At 44.7% G+C, this 24,922-nt stretch overlaps 1 protein-coding gene across 1 annotated transcript in view; it reads left to right on the top strand.

Moving 5' to 3' along the window:
- The window catches only part of LOC141270677 (uncharacterized), a 30,232-nt gene extending 5,787 nt beyond the window's left edge, over positions 1 to 24,445 (top strand). Inside the window, exon 7 of the mRNA XM_073680774.1 lies at positions 21,068 to 24,445. Within this exon, the coding sequence (XP_073536875.1) occupies positions 21,068 to 21,810 (743 nt within the window). The 3' untranslated portion in view covers positions 21,811 to 24,445. The remainder of the gene's footprint in view (positions 1 to 21,067) is intronic.
- Positions 24,446 to 24,922: the final 477 nt, after the last annotated feature.

Genomic DNA, 24,922 nt, shown 5'->3' with positions numbered 1-24,922 from the left:
AAACTCAGACCACCCCTCCTGATTGTCAGCCACAAAACAACGCAAAAACTGTTCAATATCCTGGTTCTTTCTTTCTGTCTGTCCATTAGACTCAGGATGATACCCAGATGAAAATGACAAATGAACTCCCAACCTGTCACAAAAGGCACGCCAAAAACGAGCCACGAACTGAGGTCCCCTATCGGAAACAATGTCGGTAGGAACGCCATGGAGTCTGACAATTTCCTTAACAAAAGCCTTAGCGAGTGTCTTAGTGCAGGGCAGTTTGATGAAAGGAACCAAGTGACACATCTTGCTAAAACGGTCCACGACCACCCAGATGACAGTGAAACCCTCAGAGGCAGGAAGGTCAGTAATAAAATCCATAGCAAGATGCGTCCAAGGTGCACTAGGAACCTCCAGAGGGCAAAGCAACCCCGCAGCAGGAGCATGTGAAGACTTAGATCTAGCACACACAGTACATTGACGCACCCACTTAATGACTTCCTTCTGCCACCCAGGCCACCAAAAACTGCGACCCACAAGTCTCTTGGTCTCAGAAATTCCTGGATGACCTGCCAACCGAGACTCATGACACTCCACAAACAAATCTCTCCTAAAGTTCCTAGGCACAAACAACCTCCCATGGGGAGTGTTAGACTGGGCATCCTCCTGGGCTTTCAGAATCCCATCTTCCAAAATGGAGTCCAATGCTGCTATCACAACACCTTCCTGTAAAATGCTCTCCTCCTCCTCGGTACCAACCATGGGAGAAAAGCTGCGAGATAAAGCATCAGCTTTTACATTCTTGGTACCCGGGATGTAAGTAACAGAAAAATTAAACCGCGAAAAAAAAAGTGCCCACCTAGCCTGACGGGCATTCAAGCGCTTGGCATCATCAAGATAGATCAGATTCTTATGATCAGTGAATACCTGAATGGGAAATTTAGCACCTTCCAAGAGATGACGCCAATGTTCAAATGCGAGTTTAATAGCCAGCAATTCCCGATTACCAACATCGTAATTAGGTTCGGTCTCAGAAAATTTTTTTGAAAAAAAGGCACAGGGATGTACTCCATCCTTGTTTTCCTGAGACAAAACAGCACCGACCCCCACCGAAGAAGCATCAACCTCGACCAAAAAAGGCTTGGTCTCATCAGGCTGCATAAGGATGGGGACAGAACTGAACCTCTCCTTGAGATACACAAAAGCTTCAATGGCCTCAGTAGTCCACTGAACCGTATTTGCACCTTTCCTGGTGATATCGGTCAGCGGCTTAACAATTATAGAAAAATTCTTAATGAATTTTCTGTAATAATTGGCGAAACCCAAAACTCTCTGTATCGATTTCAAACCCATAGGCCTAGGCCATTCCTGCATCGGGTCCATCTCATAGCCCTCGCTGGAGATAATGTAGCCCAAAAAACTAATTCTCTGCACAGCGAACTCACATTTCTCCAGCTTAGCAAAAAGTGAATTGTCACTTAATAACTGCAATACCTCACGTACGCTCTGCCAATGAGACTCCAGATCCGGCGAATAAATCAAAATGTCATCCAAATACACCACCACATTCTTACCGATCAATCGTCTTAGGATGTCATTAATAAGGTTCTGAAAAAACGCTGGTGCATTGGTAAGACCAAAAGGCATAACCAGATTCTCAAAATGACTCACCGGAGTGTTAAAAGCAGTTTTCCATTCATCACCATCCTTCATTCGTAACAAATTGTATGCCCCCCGGAGATCAATTTTAGAGAACCACTTGGCCCCCACTAACTGGTTGAACAAGTCAGGAATTAATGGCAGTGGGTAGGAATTGCGTACGGTAATTTTATTAATTTCGCGAAAGTCCAGACATGGACGTAAACCGCTGTCCTTTTTTTTTACAAAAAAAAAATCCAACAGCCACAGGAGACATAGAAGGTCTAATGTGACCGGCGGCCAAGCTTGTCTGTATGTATTCCTCCAAGGCCTTTCTCTCAGGGATAGTCAGATTAAATAAGCCACTCTTGGGAAGAGTAGCTCCAGGGACAAACTCAATGGTGCAATCATAGTCCCTATGAGGAGGCAAAACTTGCGACTCCTCCTCAGAAAAAACCTTCCAAAAATCCTGAATAGATACCGGTAATTCCCCTTTTTCCACAGCAGCAATGCGACCGTTACAACATTTATCATAACACTTAAGACTCCAAGACTTAATTTCATTGGTAGACCAGTCCAGTACAGGATTGTGCAATTTTAACCAAGGTAACCCCAAAACCACTGGAGAAGGCAAATTATTTAATACCGCCAAATCCAAATTCTCTTGGTGAATACCATTAATGGTGAGGGGAAATTCCAAAACCTTGTGTGTAATACATTTCAAAGGAGAGCCATCAACAGCAACCACAGAAATAGGAGATGACAAAAGTTTGGATTCTAATTTAAATTTTTCCAAAAATCCCTTATCAATCACATTGAGTGTAGAACCACAATCCACAAATACCCGAAATTCAATCAACTCCTCCTGAAATGAGGTGCTCCCAGAAAGAAATACTCCCTTTGAGTTTAAACAAGCTATAAGGGGCGAAACTGACCTTTTTTTCTCTTTGTTCAAACGAAGCACACAGTTCTTAATAAAGTGGTCAGATTTACCGCAATAAAAGCATAATCCCTTAGCAAACCTGCAGTCTTTTTCCTGAGAATGGGGTGACATCGCCCCAATCTCCATCGGTTCTCCACCTTCCAAGCAGACCCTCTGAAAACTAGGAGCTGCCATAGCAGTAGATTTCTCCTCATTAATCCTAGCACGCAGTCTCCTGTCCACACGTATAGCTAATTGCATTGCCTCCTGCAAGGTTCCAGGTGTTGGGAAGGCAATCAGCAGATCCTTAACCCTTTCACCTAGACCAGCAAGAAACAGACATTTTAATGCCGAGTCATTCCATTCCACTTCAGCCGACCATCTTCTGAAGTATAGTACAGACCAAAAGTTTGGACACACCTTCTCATTTAAAGATTTTTCTGTATTTTCATGACTATGAAAATTGTACATTCACACTGAAGGCATAAAAACTATGAATTAACACATGTGGAATTATATACTTAACAAAAAAGTGTGAAACAACTGAAAATATGTCTTATATTCTAGGTTCTTCAAAGTAGCCACCTTTTGCTTTGATGACTGCTTTGCACACTCTTGGCATTCTCTTGATGAGCTTCAAGTAGTAGTCACCGGAAATGGTTTTCACTTCACAGGCACTTCAATAATGGGAAATGGCACAAGGGTATTTCGAAAGTGAGAGGTGGGGGCAGTCAACTGGCATGTAGGGCAGGACCTGCAATATTTTAATATTTCCCGGTGACACCCGGACCAATAGAACCTCTGCATAATCCGTTCCTGTGTTTTTACCACCCTTAGATATCCCCCCAAGATATGCGAATGGGCCCATGTCCAACACCTTCCGTCTATAAGGACCCGGCACTATTAACTGTTCCACCAGCTCTTCCCTCACTTTCGTAACCCTGTACAACAATTCCCCACTTATCATAAAATAGGGAAACCTTGTGTCAGCCCCTGGCTCCTGTGCAACCCCATTTATAACAGTGATATTATTGAAGGCTTCCTTCAAAGTTAGGTCCTTATGTTGGGCAGACCCAAAATTCTCGCTGGTCACCTCTAACTCCGGAATATCAGACTCAGGGGGCACTACCTCTTCATCCTCCACAAGAACACAAAAGGGAAACCAGTTTGACTCTGGATGTGGTGATACCTCTCCAGGGTTACCTGGTTTCTTAACCTCACCAGCGAACCTCGAACCCTTCCCCACAGATCCCAAAACAAACAAAAGTCACAGCCTATAATGATGGGGTGCAACAAGTCCTGAACGACGCCGACTTCGTGGGACTCAGTACCGTGGGCTGTTTCAATGTCCACTCTGGCCATGGGATAGCCCTTAGCATCGCCATGAATGCACCGTATGCCGACTTTTTTCCCCGGGATCAGTCGGAGAGGAACGGTGGCCCTCACAAGGGTCACCAGACTCCTGGAGTCTAGCAGGGCCTTTACCTGCCACCCATTCACTTTCACAGGACACACTTGTGGCCCCTCACACTGCAGGCCAGATACGCATAATACGAGCAGCGGCGTCCCATGCTGCAGTCCATCTGCTCGGGGATCAGGGGACAACGGGCAGCAATATGACCTGAGTCGTGGTACCTCCAGCAAATATCACCCATAGGGACCTTGGGCATCACCTCCCTCGCCCCTTTGGACCGAGGACGTCCCACCCCCTTTTGGGTCTCCGGCCCCTGTTGGGTCTCCCCAGTATGGAGTGGCCTGCCTTTCCAAGGAACCCTTAATCCCCTGGTATCTCTCGACCAGTCCAATCAGTTCATCTGCATTCTGGGGATCACCCTGGGCAACCCAAGTCTGTATTGGCCTCGGCAGGAAATTCACAAATCGGTCCATTACCACTTGCTCTACCATCCGCGCAGGCGTAGAGGACTCCGGCTGCAGCCATTTTTGGACCAGGTGCAAAAGGTCAAACATTTGGGAGCGAGGAGGTTTGTCCCGGTGATACGCCCAGCGGTGGACCTGCTGTGCCCTGACAGTCATTATCACCCCCAAGCGCGCCAGAATCTCGGTCTTTAGCTTGCCATACTCCTTAGTGTCCTGCAAAGCTAGGTCATAATACGCTTTTTGGGGCTCCCCTGTCAGGTATGGCGCCAGCACCTCTGCCCACTGCTCTGGCGGAAGTCTCTCTCGGTGACCCTTTCAAACACTGTCAGAAAGGCCTCAACGTCATCCCCCGGGGTCATTTTCTGCAGGGTTCCCCTTACCGCCTTCCGGATGGAAAAATCGCCCACTGACCTTGTCGTCGGAGCTGTTGCCGAGCCACGGATCGCCTCTGTAGCAAATCGATCTGCTGCTGCTGTTGTCGGCTCTGGTCCTGTTGAGCCTGCTGCTGGAGCTGCTGTATAAGCAATTTGGTGGTTTCCTGTTGCGCCATCTGCTGTTGATGCTGCGTTTGCTGTGCCTGCAACAGATGCTTGAGCAGGTCCTCCATCTTGTCCGGTGTCACTTGCTGGCTTATGGCAGACTTCACCCAGGTCATGCAGTCCTTCTTATAGCAGTGACACGTGTCTGCTGGGAATGCTGCCCGCATTCTCCACCAATTGTAGGGATCGTACTCACTTGGGTGCGATGAGAGGAAAAAGAGGGGGCATGTTCCTTTAAGTGTCCATAACGGTTTATTGGCTTCATAAACTGTGCAAAAGCAAAAGTGCAAACAAGTGAAGGCAAAAACAAAAGAAACAGTCCGTTTAGCAAAAAACTCTGGTTATCCAGCACTGTGGTCACACAGGCTGGCAGGCATCCAGTACACAGCCCAATCTGGAGACAACCACACACAAGACGCCTTCTCCCTCCAGACACACAGAACATGTGCCAAACAGCCTCCATTTTATAGGCTGTTAACCACATCCAGAGGTGAGGTATGTGGGTTGCTGGACCCGCACATTCTCTCCTAGCAACCTGTAACCCGTCTCCCAAGTGCACCAATTAGTACTCTTAGTGTGCGCGTGCACTAAAGAAACACTCCGGGCTACATCACAGAGACCAGCCATCTCTGTGACACATACCTCCCATTGACTATGTGACCATTAGCCACCTTACAATATATATATATACACTTACATTTTTATTTATATAGATATATATATATCAGATGGGGCAATGATGGCTCTGTTGATAGTTGTGCCCCTCAGGCAGGCATGGTGGCAGCCTGTACCCTGTGACCTCTGTAGGCCTGTACTCTTCACGTCTCTAAAGAGGTCGGTACTTGCTGTCAGGTGTCACAATGGAGCCAGTGATGTCAGGGATTTCTAGTTATGCAATTCCCTAGTACAGAGGGAATGTGACAGGAGGGGGCGCAGAGATAAAGGCAGGCGGCAGCAGAGGAGGAGCCGGTGATCCGCTTGACTTGTCCCGGGCTGGTTACCGGCAAGATCACAGCGCTGGTGGCGCAGTGGGATTTGCACTCACTAGCTATCCGCCCACTGCTGCGAGGCTCAGGCCCAGCTCAGCGCCCAGAGCGGAGGCCGCGGCCTGTGCCTCCCTCTCTCCTTCCCTCACTCCCCCGCTTGTTGTTGTGCAGTCGGAAATAAGACTCACCTGCCGGAGAAGAAGAAGCCGCAGCAGCAGCTATGCCGGAGAGCAGCAGCATCTTTCAGGCCTCGAACAGATGGTCTCGTCATTCCCTTCCCCTCAACCCCCACGGGGGACAAGAAAAGAGCAGAGCACAGGCAACAGCTGGGGCAAATGAAGGAGAGGGAGAAGGGTTTATGAATGAGATGTCACTAGTGGGGGGGGAGAATACCGGGCGGCCAGGGAGAGCCAGCCTGGGACTGAGCTCGAAACACCACCTCTCGCTGTTGCTTTTACGTCCAACAGCTGGTATATAAAAACCATAGTAGGTATATAAAAACATGCGTGTATTCGAATGCAACGTTGTGTCAAAATTTCAAAGCAATCGGTGAAGAACTTTCGGAAATATACTGCAGCACGCATACACACCCACAGATAGGACCTTAACTGTGTGCATAAGGACCTGTGTGATGTCACGGTCATGTGACCAGTCAGTTAAAGGGGAAGGTACATGGTCCTTCAATCACACTGAACCATTAAAGGGATGTCTGCTACATCACATATTCCCCCCCCTCTGTTCAAACTTGTGGGGTTGAACACATAATATACACAAATAGTCTATATCCCACAGTTCACACTGAGACCATGCACTTGACCCTTGCGTTGCCCAGCCCCTGGAACATTAGTCATTGACATTAGCCCACTCCTTAGGGACCTACCATCTGTCAATGTCATCGACTCCGTCAAGTCACATTTCCGGGTCGTAAACTTGTCAGACTTCCCCCGCTCCCAGCGGCTCCCCCGCTCCCAGCGGTCAATACAACAGTGTGACTCTACATAGTTCCTTCCTCTATTGGGTCGATTGTATGGGCCACTCAACCCTGAGTCACTGGAGGTCTCACTACCTCCAAACCCACTCCCAGGACATCTTGAAAGGTCCCTAACCTCAGCTGTTCTGATATTTAGGGAGCTCTTTCTCTGTCTGGTCTCACCCTTTCTAGACGGCTGCCATCTTCTGCTGCTCAGATGATGCTGTCTATCCACTCGCAGTCTAGCGAGATTCAACTTTTCCACCTCTCGCAGGTAGGTCACTCGGTACTCCACCAGCATGCTCATATCTGCAAGACTTTCTTCCGTTCCTACAGCGTAGAACGACACCATGCCGTCTTCATCCGGCATCCAGTCCCGACGATCACGTGGACTGCTTACTTTTACCACACCAGACTTCTTCACCATCATCAGCATGGCTCGGCCATTTCTCCCAATGAGCTCTCTCACCAGAACACGAGGCACCCGGATGACCTCTTCTCGCAGACTGTGAGCCTTTCTCATCAGCTCCAGTTGTCTAGCGACTTGCTCCGTCTTCAACCGGAGAAACCGCTTCGTGCGAATACATCGCCAATGTATGTCACTCAGGATCGCCACCCTCTTCACTTTGACTTCAGTCGTGGACAGGACCACCAGCTGTCTAGCCTCTGAGGTCAAGTACACCTTACAGGCTCCCACGGCCTTCTTAAACTCCTCATGCACGAACTCACGAGTGCATTCTTCCCTCAAGTCCTCGGGTACATCTACGAGGCACTTGTACCGAGACGTTTCGGTCTCACCAGTGGTTTCCAGACGATCAACCAGCTCAGGTTTCAGGGACAACTGACTTCCAGCTTCTTCACCCTGGAAGCTTCCCCTGAGCTGACTCACAGCTACAACTTCACAACTTTTCGTCTTGACCACCTCCACTTCACCTTTATCTTCCAACACCATACTCTTAGCTCTCCTCAGGTCCACCTTCTCATGGTCTAAGGGAGTAAGTGCAACTTGTTTGCCTTTTCCCTTCTCCAAGGAGACTTCGTTCACCACGTGACACTTTGCTAGACGACATTTGAGCTCTAAAACTTCTCCTTCCAGCTCAGTTACTCGCCTCTCAGCAGTCCATCTCTGAAGCTCTTCCTGCTTCAACTGCTCTTCCAGCAACAGAGCTCTCTCAGACCTCTCCGTCTCCAATGCGCCCACTCGGCTCTCCATAGCCAGTCTCTCACGCTTCTCTTGCGTCCACTGGGCTTGTAGCAACTCCTTGAGCTGCTTGATCTCTGCTCCGATATCCACCGAATCCTCCGAGCCCACATCACTCGAGGAGGTATCTGCTTCATACCTCCCATCACCAGCGGTCAACTCCTGGCCCTGGTCTGTGGCTTTTCCGATGGACTCCTCCATCTTCTCTCGCTCAGCTTCCATCTTGCTGACTGTTTCCTTAAGGTACGTCTCCGCCTTCTGGAGAGTATCACAGGACATCTGTAGCTCCTTCACCTGAGCTTCCAGATCTAGGGTCTTTCCCCGGAGATCATCATTCTCCTCACGGGTGTCTTGCAGAGTGGTCTCAACCACTTGGCGCACTTGCTCTGCACCCGCCTTATCCTCCTCTAGTTTTTCCTTCACTTTGAGGAGATCCTCATAATCTCTCTCACTCTGTTGCAATTCCCTACTGCGTTCACCACACTCCTTCTTGGAGTCACACAGCTCCTGGTTGAGCTGTTTGCGCAGTCGTTCTAGGATTTGTTCACGTCCGGAAACACCATCCTGCCGCGCCTCCTTCTCAAGCTTCAACTGCAACACCTCTTCCTTGATTTTGCGGCGGTCCTCCTTAATTGCGTGGAACATCTCCTTCCACTGGACAACTTCCTCGTTGCTCCCCTTTAGATCTCGCTGTAAGTTCTTCACAACCTGGTATACCCTCTGCCTTTCAGACTCCAGGCTCCGCTGGTCTGAGGACACGTTCTCCAGGTCCGTCACCTCCTCTTCTGCCTCTGAAGTAGGATCAACACTTGAAACAATGGCACACACCATTACATTTTCTTTACTTTCACTTTCAGCAAAGAGTACAAGAGCAACCTTTTTGTGGCCCCTGCGCCGTCTACGACGAGAGGTGGACTCTCTCCCCTCGTCTAGCCCCTCCTGACTGACCTCTCCTTCTACTTCCGTAGTGTCACCGTCAGCTATGGGGTCTGTGTCACTTCCCATGATGTTGTGGACTACCAGGTCACCTCCCCCTTTGACTTCACCCCCTTCCACTGGAGCTACCCCGTTATTAACGGTCACCTTGTCATTTTTAGGAGGTACCCACCCTCAATCATCAACAATTTCCAGTTTTCTACACTCCACACTCTTGTGAAAATCCGCCCCCTTTTTAACAACCACACCTGTAAGGGAATTTTTACACAAAACATCAGCGACAGTCTTAGGACTCAGTTCACAAGATCTCTTACCACCTCCCCGGGCACTCTGGGACAACACGGGCGCCCCCGGAGAGTCCATAGAATGGTCCACTGCCGCCATTCTATACGGTGCCCACAGCTCCTGTGGTTCCCGAACCATGTCCTGTAAGAGTTTCTCAAATACCTGCTCCGGCCCTTCAAACGCTCAATAGCTCCAGACACCTCTGCAGCTTTGCTCACAGCCATCATGGTACACTGTTCACACTTGAACTTCACCGCTCTCCCTGAAAAAATTTTCGTGGCCCCGCCGAGCCACCGCAAAACAGGATTTGAGTGCGATGTCAATCTTCGCAACCCTGCCGAGTTGCAGTAAGATGCTTTGAACTTCGTGAACCCCGCCGAGCCACAGCAAACCAGGTTTGAGTGCGACGACGACCTTCTCAACCCCGCCGAGTTGCAGCCAGATGCTCCACCACACTCATCGACCTGTGCAGTTGCTCCCAGCAACCAGACTGCAATTGCCCCTAGCAACCAGACTGCAATTGCTCCCAGCAACCAGACTGCAGCTGCCCGCACTCTCAAACCACATGTAAGGCAGCGCTACTTATTATCCTGGGGGATACTCGCTTCGCTGCGTCAATCAGTGCACACCAGCCATATTTCTCGGTGTTTCTCAACTCAGCAGTTTATTAACTCCATAAACCGTAGTTCACACACATAAAGTCCACGAGCCCAAGTGGCAGACCGGCCCACTTGGCTCTAATTACAGCCTTCCGCAAGTTAATACTAACACAATGTCCATATAAATGTCCATAACACACAAGAGTATTACCTTCGCCGGCTTCAGCTGTAACAGTCCTCTTTCCTACGCCACCGCTGTGGCTCTACAGCTTCCCACACGTGGTCTCCAGCCGTCACTCCCTTTAAGGCTTACTGGCGTATTACACCTCTCATACCCAGGATTCACCTTCCAGGACGCTTGTGTGGCACTCCGAGGCTTACTGGCATCCCTCACACTCTCACAGAGGAATCCAGGCTTCACCTCCACCGGAGTCCACCAGGCCTCACACGAGCGGTGTTCCCACACACACACACAGGGAACAGCCTCGTTCCAGCCGTCACTCCCTTTAAGGTTTACTGGCATACTACACATATCCAGGCTTCACCTTTCAGGACGCTTGTGTGGCACTCCGAGGCTTACTGGCATCTGCCACACACACACAGGGATCCAGGCTTCACCTCCACCGGAGTCCACCAGGCCTCACCAGGCCTCACACGAGCGGTGTTCCCCCCCCATACACACAGGGAACTGCCTCGTGTCTCTCACACGGTGCCCACACAGGAGCTCCCAACACACAGGAACTCCTACACACCGGAACACCCCCACACAGGAACACACTAGGGTTTATATATACTGCAGCACGCACACACACCCACAGATAGGACCTTAACTGTGTGCATAAGGACCTGTGTGATGTCACGGTCATGTGACCAGTCAGTTAAAGGGGAAGGTACATGGTCCTTCAAACACATTGAACCATTAAAGGGATGTCTGCTACATCACAAAGGGAAATCTGGTAGATTAAATTACCCCAAAGGAAAAGGGGGTAGAGGCCCCCCTTTTGGCTCGGGGTCAGGTTCAGGAAGACAAAGACGCCATGTGTGGGGGGGGGCATCTAAGGTCATTCATCGGGGTCTGGCAGGAGATTTTGCGAGATCAGTGGGTTCTAAGAACTATATCATCGGGCTACAGGAAAGAGTTTTCCCAGTTCCTACCAGAGAGATTTATCCTAACCGATTCCCAGCCCTTGGCCGATCCCTTTCATATGTGGTCGGAAATTCAGGATCTATTAAAAATAGGAGCCATAGTTCAGGTTTCCCAAGGGGAAACATTCCAGGAGTACTACTCAAGTCTCTTTTCTATCAGGAAGCCCTCCGGGAAGACCTGTACGATAATAAACCTAAAACCATTAAATCTTTGAGTAAGATACAAACGTTTCAAAATAGAGTCAATCAGGTCAACCATTTCTGTGATAGACAGAGACACGGTGATGTGTACGCTAGATCTACGGAAAGCATAGTACCATGTTTCCATTCATCGGCGCTATCAAAAATATCTAAGATTCGGGATAAAATCCCGGGGTCAAATCCATTATTTTCAGTTTCAATCTCTTCCTTTTGGCCTGGCCTCGGCTCCGTGGGTTTTCATGAAGCTGGTAGCAGAAATTGTTGCCTATTTAAGGGAAGCAGGGATTATCGTGGTCCCCTACCTCAACGATTTCCTGCTAGTGGCAAGTTCACGTCAGGAGCTCCTAGAGCACATAGAATTTTCAATTTCCACTTTTCAGAGGTTGGGTTGGCTAATAAATTGGGAAAAGTCAGACCTACCACCAGGGACCAGGAAGGTCTTTTCGGGGTTACCTTAGATCCCATCTAAGGACCTCATTTCTACCGGTAGAAAAGCAGAGGTCAATAAGAGACAAGATATGTCACTTCTCAAAAGATTGTTGCTCAATCAGGAGTGCAATGAGAATCCCCGGCTTGATGACAGCCTGTATCCCCTATGTCAGATGGAATCCGTTTCATACCAGAGAACTTCAAAAGGCTGTTCTGTTGGCCTGGGACAGACGGCAGATGTCCCTAGACAAGGTGATGCCCCTTTCCCGAGTAGTAAAAAGGTCTCTGGTCTGGTGGACTGTTCCAAAAAACCATGCGGTGGGGATAGCTTGGACCTCCTCCCCGTTCATAGTAATCACCACCATCGTGAGTCAGTCAGGTTGGGGCGGCCACATAGAAGGAAGATTTTTTCAGGGGATCTGGCTTCCAGAGGTTCACTCCAGATCATCAAACTACCGTGAGCTTTGTGTCTTATGGGAAGTCCTCCGGCGCAATCATTCTCTGGGGCAAAACAAACATGTAAATGTCCTGTCGGACAATATGACGATGGTACCTTTTTTTGCGTCACCAAGGAGGGCCAAGACATTCACTGCTCCAGGGCCTAGCTCCAAAAATATTCCTTTGGATAAAAAAGACGGTCCTATCAATTTTTGCTGTCCACCTAAAAGTGGCCCAAAATCAGTTGGCAGACTTCCTAAGCAGACAGAGGATCTTACCCATAGAATGGGAACTAAATGGGGAAGTGTTTCTTGGGTTGTGTCTCCGTTGGGGTATCCCGCAGATAGACCTCTTTGCGACCAGGGAGAACACAAAGGCCAAGAGATTCTATTCCCTAAATCCCCGAAACAACCCAGAAGGGATCGATGCACTATCCCAGGAATGGAATGAAGACCTTTCGTATGCCTTCCCTCCACTACCCTTAATTCCAAGGGTTCTGAGAAAGGTGCAGGAGCATCAGGCAAAAATAATCTTAATAGTTCTCTTTTGGCCGAAGAGGAGCTGGTTCCCTCTATTGGTCAGGATGGCCCTGGATGAACCCATCTTGCTTCCTGTAAGGTATGATCTCCTTCACCAAGGTCCAGCCTATTACCAGAATGTGGACAGATTGCACCTTTCGATATGGATCCTGAGGTCCCAGGGGCTTTCAGACCAAGTAATATCGACTTTGCAGGCAAGCCAAAAGCCGGTTACCTCGGCCATATACCAAAAAATCTGTTAGGAATGTGAGGAGTCAGCCGTAAACATCCTAATATCCAATTTTTTTGCAGGCAGATTTCAACAAGGCCGAGTACGCTGAGAGACCAGATTTTGTCCCTAAATGTGTTTTTTGACACTCACCTAGCCTCTCATCCCTGGATAGCTAGATTTTCTAGGGCAGTTCAGAGAGTAAAACCCTGGGTAAAGAAATCAGTTCCACCATGGTATATTAACCTAGTACTTAACTCCCTATGCAAACACCCATATGAACCAGCCAGTGAATTGAGCATCAGCAGGCTTACCTTTAAAGCAGCTTTCCTGGTGGCCATCATCACCACTAAAAGGGTGGGAGAGTTACAGGCATTATTCATTAAAGATCCATATCTACAGATATGAGGACAGAATAGTACTTAGGTTCAACCCTGCCTTTCTACCTAAAGTGGTGTCTACAAAAAACATAAATCAGGAGGTTGTCCTACCATCATTTTGTCAGCACCCCAAAAGTCAGAAGGAGCAATTTTTCCACTCCCTGGATGTCAGGCAAACAGTCATTTGTTATCTAGAGGCCACCCGGGACTGGAGACAGGACCACAACTTGTTTATCCAATATGGGGGCAAAAATAAGGGGAAAAAAGCTTCTAATAAAAAGAGTGCAAAATGGATTAGGTCCACGATGGGTCTGGCCTATACAGTAGAAGGGAAATCCCCCGGAGGGGGTTGAAAGCCCATTCAACCCTATCGGTTTCCACTTCAGGGTCAGAGAGGGGGAGGGGGGGCCTTGGTGGAACAGATATGCACAGCCGCAACATGGTCAAGTTTGAGTACGTTTTCCAAACACTATAATCTAGATGTGCTGGCAGGACAACGAATGGCGTTTGGCAGGAAGTCCCTGCGGTAGTCCTACCCTAGGGTAGTACTTTGGTATTCTCCATGGTGCTGTCAGGGGGACGTCCTGGAAAGCGGTAATTAGACTTACCGGTAATTGTATTTCCAGGAGTCCATCCTGAGAGCACAGTTAGATTCCCTCCCTTTGTTGTTTCTGTGCAATGTGAAGTAACATTGGTACGTAGAGACTTAACCCCTTTACCCCCGAAGGTGGTTTGCACGTTAATGACGAGGCCAGTTTTTACAATTCTGACCACTGTCACTTTTTAAGGTAATAACTCTGGAACGCTTCAATGGATCCCCCTGATTCTGAGATTGTTTTTTCGTGACAGATTGTACTTCATGATAGTGATAAAATTTCTTCGATATGAGTTGCGTTACTTTGTGAAAAAAAACAGAAGTTTAGCAAAAATTTGGAATATTTTGCAATTTTCAAACTTTGAATTTTCATGCCCTTAAATGAGAGAAATATGTCACACACAATAGTTAATGATTAACATTTCCCACATATCTACTTTACATCAACACAATTTTTTGTTAGAAAGTTATAAGGGTTAAAAGTTGACCAGCGATTTCTCATTTTTCCAACAAAATTTACAAAACCATTTTTTTGGAACCGCATCACATTTGAAGTGACTTTGAGGTGCCTTTATGACAGAAAATACTCAAAAGTGACACCATTCTAAAAACTGCACCCATCAAGGTGCTCAAAACCACATTCAAGAAGTTTATTAACCCGTCAGGTGCTTCACAGAAGTTTATAACATTGAGCCGTAAAAATAAAATTTTCACATTTTTCCTCCAAAAATGTTTTTCAGCCCCCAATTTAGCTTTTCATAAGGGTAACATGAGAAATTGCACCATACCATTTGTTGTGCTATTTCTCCTGAGTAAGCAGACACCCCATATGTGGGGGAAAACCACTGTTTGGGCACACTGCAGGGTTCGGAAGGGAAGGAGCGCCATTTGACTTTTTGAATGTAAAATTTCCTTGAATAATTAGTGGACGCCATGTCGTGTTTGGATAGCCCTTAATGTGCCTAAATAGTGGAAACCGCCCACAACTGACCCCTCAAGGAACTTCTCTAGATGTGCGGTGAGCACCCTGAACCCCCAGGTGTTTCACAGGAGTTTATAACATAGAGCCGTGAAAATAAAAAAAATTAACTTTTTCCACAAAAATTATCTTTTAGCCCCAAATTTTTTATTTTCACAAGGGTAAGAGGAGAAAATGGACGACAAAAACTGTTGTGCAATTTCTTCTGAGTACCTCAATACTTCATATGTGGGAAAAATACACTGTTTGGACTCACGGCAGGGTTCAAAAGAGAAGGAGCACTGTGTGACTTTTTGAACGTAAAATTGTCTGTAACCGAGCGGACACCAGATTATGAGTAAACAGTAGAAACCCCCCATAAGTGACCCCATTTTGGAAATTAGACCCCCCAAGGATTTTATCAAGGGGTATAGTGAACATTTTGAACCCAGATGTAAGACTCAGAATTTTATAACATTAGGTCATCATATTGAATATGTTGTCATTAGTCTTGAGAGAAAGTGCTCGCTACTTGAGTTTGCATCAGGTACTCGGGTATGCATCATGTATCGCAGGTGCTCGAGTGACATACTCGAGTCCCCGCCCTGCATGTTTCAAGGTTGTTAGACACCCAAAAAAAACATGCGGGGATCACTCGTGCATGGCAGGCAATCCCCGTGCTGTTTTATTGGCCGTATAACAGCTGCGAAACATATGGGGCGAAGACTCGAGCTGTCACTCGAGCACGGTGCGCATCAGAGCACCCGATGCAAACTCGAGTAGCGAGCACTTGCTCTCAACACTAGTCGCCATATCGTTATCATTTTTTTTTCTTTCTTTAATTTTGAAAAAATCCTAACCACAACCCTAATACAACCCCAACACAACCCTACCCCTAGCACAACCCTAGCCCTAGAGTTTATTTTTTAAGTCATTCCTCATGCGGTATAAGTGATTAGACAACTTTATTCTTCGGGTCGGTGCGATTACAGCGATACCAGATTCATATCGGGTTTTTATGTTTGGCAGCTGTCACACACTAAAAGACGCTTTTTTTTGCAAAGACTAGTTCTTGCAATCATTTTTCCATATTTTGGCCGGCAGAGTCATTTAAGGGCTTGTTTTTTGCTGGACAAGTTGACACTTTTATTGGTACCATTTTCGGGCACGTGACAATTTTTGATCGCTTTCTATTCTGATTTTTGTGAGGCAGAATAAACAAAAAACAACAATTCAGGAATTGTTTTTTTTTTGTTGTTGTTTTTCTTATGCTGTTCCCTGTGTGGTAAAATTGATAATGCAGCTTTTTTTCTTTGGGTCAGTACGTTTACAGCGATACTACATTTATACCGTTTTTTTATGTTTTGACGCTTTTATACAAACTATTTTATAGAAAAAAGACATTTTTTTGCATCGCTTTATTCTGATCTCTATAACTTTTTTATTTTTTGGCTGATGGAGCTGTATAGCTGTATGGCGGCTTGTTTGTTTGCGGGACAAGATGAAGTTTTCAGCGGTACCATTTTTATTTACATTCTTCTTTTTGATCGCGTTTTATTCCATTTTTTAATTGGCAATAGGATGATAAAGCATAGTTTTATGCTTAGTTTTTTTATTTTTTTACCATGTTCACTACAGAGGTTAACTAGTGAGACAGTTTTATAGGTCAGGTCGTTCCGGATGGAGCGATACCAAATATGTGTACTTTTATTGTTCTTTTTTCATAATAATATTTATTTATGGGTAAAGTATATTTTTATTTTTTTTGATTATTTTTTTCTTATATATATATATATATATATATATATATATATATATATATATATATTTATTTATTTATTTATATATATTTCCTTTTTTTTTTTTCACTTTCTGACACTTTCTTTTACTTTTACACTTTGTTCCCCTATGGGACTTTTATTTTTTGCAGGTTGTTCGCTGGCATAGCATAGAGATGCAGCAGCATCCCTGTGCTATGCAGGCTGCCAGCTCTGCACTGGCATGAGTTAGATAGATTGTGAGCAGTGCACGATCTATCTAATTTCCTGATGTCTGGTGACCCAGATGTCGTCATGGCAGCGATCGGGACCCCGCGCTCACACAGTGCGGGGTCTCCGATCCAAGGTAAGAGGGGCGTTGTAAAAGTTTGGGCACCCTGCATGGTTAGTACATAGTAACACCCCTTTTTGAAAGTATCACAGCTTGTAAACGCTTTTTGTAGCCAGACAAGTCTTTCAATTCTTGTTTGAGGGATTTTCTTCCATTCTTCCTTGGAAAATTCTTCAAGTTCTGTGAGATTCCTGGGTCTTCTTTTATGCACTGCTATTTTGAGGTCTATCCACAGATTTATGTTCAGATCAGGGGACTGTGAGGGCCATTGTGAAACCTTCAGCTTGCGCCTTTTGAGGTAGTCTATTGCAGATTTTGACGTGTATAGGATCATTATCCATTTGTAGAAGCCATCCTACTTTCAACTTCAGCTTTTTACAGATGGTCCTATGCTTGCATCAAGAATTTGTTGAAACTTAATTGAATCCATTCTTCTCTCTAACCGTGAAATGTTCCCCGTGCCATTGGCTGCAACACAACCCCAAATCATGATTGATCCACCCCCCATGCTTAATGGTTGGCGAGATGTTCTTTTCCTGAAATTCTGTGCCTTTTTACTCTACACATACCTTTGATCATTGTGGCCATAGAGTTCTATTTTAACCTCATTGGTCCACAGGACTTGTTTCGTATCAGGTTTGTTACGATGTTAGATGTTCTTTTGCATACCTCTGACGCTGAATTTTATGGTGAGGACACAGGAGAGTTTTCTTCTGATGACTCTTCCATGCAGGCCATATTTGTGCAGGTGTCTCTGAACAGTACAACAATGTATTACAACTCCAGAGTCTGCTAAATTTTTCTGAAGGTCTTTTGCAGTCAAGCGGGTGTTCTGATTTGCTTCTCTAACAATCCTCTCACTGAAATTTTGCTTGGTCTTCCACTGTTCATCTTCACTGCCATTTCTTAATTACATTTGGAACTGAGGAAAGGACAACTTGAAAACACTTTTTTATCTTCTTGTAGCTTTCTCTTGCTTTGTGGGCCTCCACCATTTTCATTTTGAGAGTGTAGGCAGCTGCTTAGAAGAACCCATGGCTGCTGTTTAGGAGGTTGTTTTTTTGTAAAGTTGGGAAATTTGCATCACCTGACCTTTCCTAATGATGATGATGGTCAGCAAGCCATAACCCTAACATGCTAATTAAGGTCTGAAATCTTGGTCAAAGTTATCTATGCACACAAATCTCCAAGGATGCCCAAACTTTTGCATTGGCCCATTTTCTTTTTTGTAATTTTTAAAATGTAAAAAATGAAAACCTATACTGTGTGTTTGTGTGTGTGTGTGTGTATGTAGAAATAATTTAATCTTCAACTTGCTTAACTGTTCACCCAGGGGTGCCCAAACTTTTACATGCCACTATACATAAGTTACCCAAAGAAGTTTCACCACTGGTTAATAAATCATTGATTATGAAGACTGTATGGGTGGAGAGTGATCATTTTAGTAGATAAGTTATTGTCTATAGTCACAGTTTTTGTCTATAGTAGTTAGTGCCCAAAAGGGGTGTAACTATAATAGGTGCAGGGGTTGCAATTGCACTTGTGCCTTGTATCCTAGGGGGGCCTAAAGGTCCCTTTAGCTCGCAAAAAAGATTATTACTATTATAGACTTGCAATAGTTGGTGGCCTTGTTGGAGCTTTGGCATTGGAGCCCATGAGCTTCAAGTTACGCCACTGGCGCCCAAGAGACTCTAATTAAACCACTTCCCGCAGCCAGTTTTTTGTTCCTAACCAAGCCCCATTTTCCAAATCTGACCAGCGTTACTTTACATGGTGATGACCTTGGATGTTTCTTCTGATTCCAGTGTTTGAGAGTTGTTTTTTTTTTTGTTTTTGTTTTTTTTTGGTTGCTAGGTTTTATATTAATTTATGACCATATCTGAAATTTACTAAAAAATTTAGAAGACTTAGAAATGTTCAATCACTGAATTTGTGACCAATAGTGTAACCACACAAAAAAGTTAATAATTAGCATTTCCTGTGTTTCAAATTTACATCGGCAGCATTTTCAAATCATCTTTTTATCTTTTTTAAGATATTACAAGGCTTAAACGTTTTAGCAACAAATTTTCATATGTTCATGGAAATTCACGTATCTAATTTTTGGGGGGACCAAACCACTTTTAAAGTGACTTGGAGGGGCCTATGTTTTAGAACATTTCTCTTCTCACACTATCATAAACCGTACGTCTGAAATTTAAGGGTTGTTCAGCCTTAGGGTACAAGTCTGCAGTCACTCTATGTGACTGCAATGTGACTACAAACTTGTGAATCCTCACATGGCAGGCATGTGACCACAAGTAGGCGATTTGCATATATGCGGTCATATGCCGACTAGATGTGCATTGCCTCTGTCAATACAAGTGAATTGAGCAACGCCAGATACGTCTAGTCGGAATGTGGCTGGAAGTATGCATATCTCCCTTGCGCAGGCACTAGAGAATTCTCACAGCATGGATTCACAAGTCTGCAGTCACAAAGAGAGACTGCAGAATTGTATCCTAAGACCGGACAACCACTTTAACTGTTTAGGTGCTTCACAGGAGCTAGCAGAAAGTGGAATGCAAAAATGAAAAATATCTTTTTTTCTTCACTAAAATGTTAATGTAACCCCAATTTTTTTCATATTCACAAGGGCGATAGGAAAAGTGGGCCCAACTTTTTTTTTTGCAACTTCTTAAATTTCTCCTTAATCCAATGATACCCTATATATTGTAGTACACTACTGTTTGGGCACATGGCAGGACTCCGACAACTTGGAACGGGAATAGTTTGCGAGTGCGGTTTTCATACTCCTAGATTGTTAGAATGGCATAAAACCAGAAGAGTAGAAAATCCATAAAGTGTCTCCATTTTCCTCAAAAATTAATTTATAGGTATAGTGAAAATTTTGACCTGACAGGCACTTTTTGGAAATTAGCACACGGTGGGTGTTACAGAGAGAAAATTGCAAATATGCAATTTAAAGGGGTTGTCCAATACTAGGACACCCCCTTCTTGAAATAAATGTTTGGCCCCGATAAAATAAAAACAACTATACTCACCTCCCATGCCAGTGCCGTTCCAACGGTGTCTGCACTCGTGGTCCCGGAGCTCTGGTGCGGTGTTATAACACATGTTTCCCGGCGCCCAATCAGCACTGGTGTCACTGTCCCTGCATACATACGGATTGAACATGAAGAGGAAGTCCTGGCTGCAGCGGATCTGACTTCCTTTTCATGTTCAATCCGTACGTAGGCGGAGACATTGACACCAACGTTGATTGGGCGCTGGGCACCACACCGCACCAGAGCTCCTGGACCATAGTGCCGACACTGCTGGAGTGGCACTGGCATGGGAGGTGAGTATAGGTTTTTGTATTTTATTGGAGCCAAACATTTAGTTCAAGAAGAGGTTGTCCTAGTAGTACACAACACGTAGTGCCTAGATTGTGATCCAGGACACCCACACACGCCATAATTTAAGTGGGTTCTTCTCACTACAGCAGTGCCAAACATGGATGCCAAATGTGGTTTGGGCACACGACAAGGCTTGGTAGGGGTGGATATTTGTCTTTTGGAGAGCAGATTTTGCTGGATTAGGTTAAGGAAGCAATGTTGCTTTTCAAGAGCCTTTGAGCCACTAATAATGTGGAAACTAGTGAAGAGAGAGCATGTGTCTAACAGCCGCAACACATGCAGCCGCGGCGGATCAAACCTAGATGCAGAGTACGTCACAAATACCGTCGGCGAGTACCCGATCGTGCTCGTTTAAAGGGTTAAATGAGCACACTCGCTCATCACTAGTGGAAACCCTTAGTTTTTCCATTGAAAGATGATGGCTGGAAGTGGGATCTTGATTTTTGCAGGATGAGTAAAAGTTTTTATTGCCATCATTTGGCATCCATAACATTTTTGGTGGCTTATTATAATATTTGGGAGGCAGAGAAAAACAAAGAGGGTGGAATATAATACTCTACTGGTTCCTTGTCTCAGGTCTAATGTTAGATTATGAAATGTTTTTAAGTTAGTAAATAATTTTGCTACATAACCTGCAATTTCTATGGACATTTTATATAGAAATGTTATAAAAGTAAATCTTTTAAGAATTTTATTCAAAAATAATAATTGATTTTATTCTTGACAGATCTGTCATCTGATCCTTTTAAACCGGTCCTATTTTCCGATTCATCACAGATTGTTCAGAAAAACAAAAGTCATGAAAGTGATGTTAAATATCAAAGTTCCCTCACAGGAAATAACCCATCAGACTGTTCAGAATATGAAAAAAGTTTTTCCTTCATAATGTCTTATTTTACATATCAAAAAAATTACGGAGAGAAAAAAAGGTTTTCTTGTTCAGAATGTGGGAAATGTTATGCAAATAAATCAAATCTTGTTAAACATCAGAGATATCACACAGGGGAGAAGCCTTTTTCATGTTCAGAATGTGGGAAATGTTTTGTAGAAAGATCACATCTTCTCGCACATCAGAGAAGTCACATAGGGGAGAAGCCACATTCATGTACAGAATGTGGGAAATGTTTTTTAGATAAATCAAGTCTTTTTGTACATCAGAGAAGACACACAGGGGAGAAGCCATATTTATGTTCAGAATGTGGGAAATGTTTTAACCAGAAAGTGCATCTTATTAGACACCAGAGAACTCATACAGGGGAGAAACCTTTTTCATGTTCAGAATGTGGGAAATGTTGTGCAGATAAATCAAATCTTGTAGAACATCAGAGAACTCACACAGGGGAGAAGCCATATTCATGCTCAGAATGCGGGAAATGTTTTGCAATTAAATCAACTCTTGTTAAACACCAGAGAACTCACAAAGGGAAGAATCCATTATCATACCTAGATGGTGGAAAAAAACTTTCTTAAAAAAAAATGATTTGGTTATTCATTAAAAAAAAAAACTCACATGGGGAGAAGCTATATATTCAGTCAAAGTAAAGACAAATAAATAAGTAAATGAGGAAGGAAAAGCAATTTAGAACTGAAATTATAATAAAAAATGTATGCAGTTACTAATATTTATATGTTATTCAAAAAGCAAATAAAAAGCAATATTCCAAGTGTATTGAATATTTTCCTTTCACACATGACAGCTCCCATGCGATATGAGTCCGTGTCCCAAAGCTGGACAAGAAGCCTAGAGCAAAATAGAAAGGTAACCCCCACTTTCTCTTCCATGGTTTCCTGTCATGTGGAAAGAGTAGCTTAGATCATGCGGCTTAGATGCCATGAAGATGAAATATCCTAGCAGACTGAGTGGCCTCCAGCATAAGGCTACAGCCTGGTCCGTCTTCTAGGAATTAACTCTCCAGTGCAGCAGTCCACAAATCTGGGTATCCCTCCAGCTACCGCATGACTTGGCCTACAACTTCATGACTTGATTTGGCCTACTGTCCCCTGACAAAGCCTAGCGGCTAAACACATGTTGGGGTCTGCTGCTATTCCAGCAGGAGGATATGAGTACAGGTATTTGAATCATGGCAGGACTCAGAAAGGAAGGAGTGACATTTTGGAACACAGACTTTGATGGAATGGTCTGCAGGTGTCATATCATGTTTAGAAAGCCCCTGATGTGCCTAAACAGTGGAAAACCCTCACAAGTTACCGCATTTTGGAAACTAGACCCCTCAAGGAATTTATTTAGATGTGTGGTGAGTACCTTGAACCCACAGGTGCTTCACAGAATTTTACAACGTGGATCTGTAAAAATGAAAAAAACATTTTTCCCACAAAAATGTTTTTTAGCCCCAATTTTTTTCATTTTCATAAGGATAACAGGAGAAAATGACCCCAAAATTTATTGTGCAATTTTTCCTGTGTACTCCCGATACCCCATGTGTGGTCGAAAACTACTTTTGATGCACAGTGCAAAGCTCAGAAGGTAAGAAAACCCTATTGGAGTTCAGATTTTGCTGGACTAGTCTGAGGGTGCCATGTCACATTGGCAGACCCTTGAGGTGCCAGAACAGGAGAAGCCTTTTACAAACTACACCTCTCAATGAATTCATCTAGGGGTGCAGTGATCGTATTGACACCACAAGTGGGTCACAGAATTTTATACCATTGGGCAATGAATAAAAAAATGATTACATTTTTACCACCAAAATTTTGTTTTAGCCCCAAATTTTACATTTTCACACTGGGAAATGGGTAAAAATGGCACCAAAATTTCTCCCACAATTATTGCTGAATGTAGAAATACCCCATATGTGACTGTACAGTACTGCTTAGCCACATAGCGAGATTAGGGAGGGATGGAGCACCATTTGCCTCCTGAAGCGCAGATTTTCTAGAATAGTATGCAGAGCCCTAAATGCTAGAAAATCAGAATTCTCCCTCAAGTAGCCCCATTTTGGAAATTATACCCCTTTGGGAATTTATCTACAGGTGTAGTGACGATTTTGACTCCCAAGGGTGTTTTCCAGAAACAAGCAGCAGTGGATGTTGCAAATTGCTGTTGTAGTGACCAGAACGTTATGCCCAGCTCATGCTTCTAGAGACATGCACCTGTAAATTAGGCAGGTTCTCATCGCTACAGAAATGCCAAACATGTGGATGCTAACCGCGGTTTAGGCACACTGTCGGGCTCCAAAGGAAGGGGGCATTTGGATTTGGGAGTACAGAATTCGCTGAATTTCTTTTGGGGAGCGAAGAGCCATAGCGCTTTTCAGAGCCTTTTGTGTTACCAGTAACGTGGAAGCCCCTATATTTCCATTAACAGATGAGGGTCCTGAGTGGGGACTTGCTTATTATTGTGGATTGATTTGAAGCTTTTGTTAGGAACATTTTACATAACATTTTGGATCACATATATCCAGCGTTCTAAGCTGAACACTTATATTGGGGTTTCCATCTAAATCTCCAAATTGTCTCTTCAGAGAGGAAGAGGACTTGAACTCTAACGCCACCTATAGGAAGTAGCAATCCTAAAAGTCAATATCGACCCTTTAACAAGACTTGTCATATGTCTTAGTATTAAAGCCAGAATCTCAGTTTGCAGACACTGTGTTTCGGGGTACTGCCCCTCGTCAGTGCAAAGTGTGAAATCTGGTTTAGCTGGGTGAGAGGTGACAGACTGGTATCCAAAGGGTAATGTTTCTCCTTGCGGGGAGTGACTTGTTAAGCATGTCAAGGTGAGGAGACTTTAAAGCCGCAATGCTCCTCTGGGAAATATTCAAATTGTCTCTTCAGGAAGAGATCTCACACTTTGTGTTTCAGGGTACTGCCCCTCGTCAGTGCAATGTCTGCAAACTGAGATTCTGGTTCTGAAACCTACGCGTTTTGAATGCCAAACGTTCTTAATCCTGGCCCACTGACTCAATTGGCTGAGTCGCACCCTTTACGACCACGATCATTAGGCCTCTAACCCTAGCAATTGTCTCTTCACTTCTCAGACGTTTACAGACTTTTTGAAAAAGAAATGGGGATGCTACACAATAATGGACATAACTTCTTTGAGATGTGCCATCAATTTCTAAATGAGTTAATTTTTTTCATATAAAATGGAAAAATGTCCAAAGTTCAACTTCGGATCTGTGTCCTATGTTCTGTTGTGAATAAAATATGGCCATAAGAGATTTCCAAATCATTGCATTCTTGTTTTTTTTTACTTCTTTGGAATTGCGGTTGTAGAAGCAAAGCAAACCACCAATATTACTGAAAAATAAAATGAACATTAACTCTGTGATTGCCTTTTAAAGTGTTTGCATCAAACACTGTAAAGATTTTTACAAACCAGTCTAATTTGACATGGGTAAATGCCACACTATTACTGCTGTTATTATTTTGGCTTTTACCTATTATTAACCCCTTTCCGACCTTAGACATATCCGGGTGGCCGGGTACTTATCGACCTTGGACGTATAGATACGTCCAGGCGATTTTGTGCTATCGCCGCCCGATGTCTGCTGAGTCTGACAGCTGACACCCGGCTCTCAGTGCCAGGAGCAGTGCCCGCACTTTAACCCCCTAAATGCTG

This window comes from Phyllobates terribilis, unplaced genomic scaffold (assembly GCF_046119375.1).
Source record: "Phyllobates terribilis strain yellow unplaced genomic scaffold, ASM4611937v1 Scaffold_5__5_contigs__length_657084704, whole genome shotgun sequence".
NCBI classification, from domain to species: domain Eukaryota; kingdom Metazoa; phylum Chordata; class Amphibia; order Anura; family Dendrobatidae; genus Phyllobates; species Phyllobates terribilis.
Note: the sequence above shows the minus strand (reverse complement) of the source record. Positions and strands in the feature narration are given on the sequence as shown.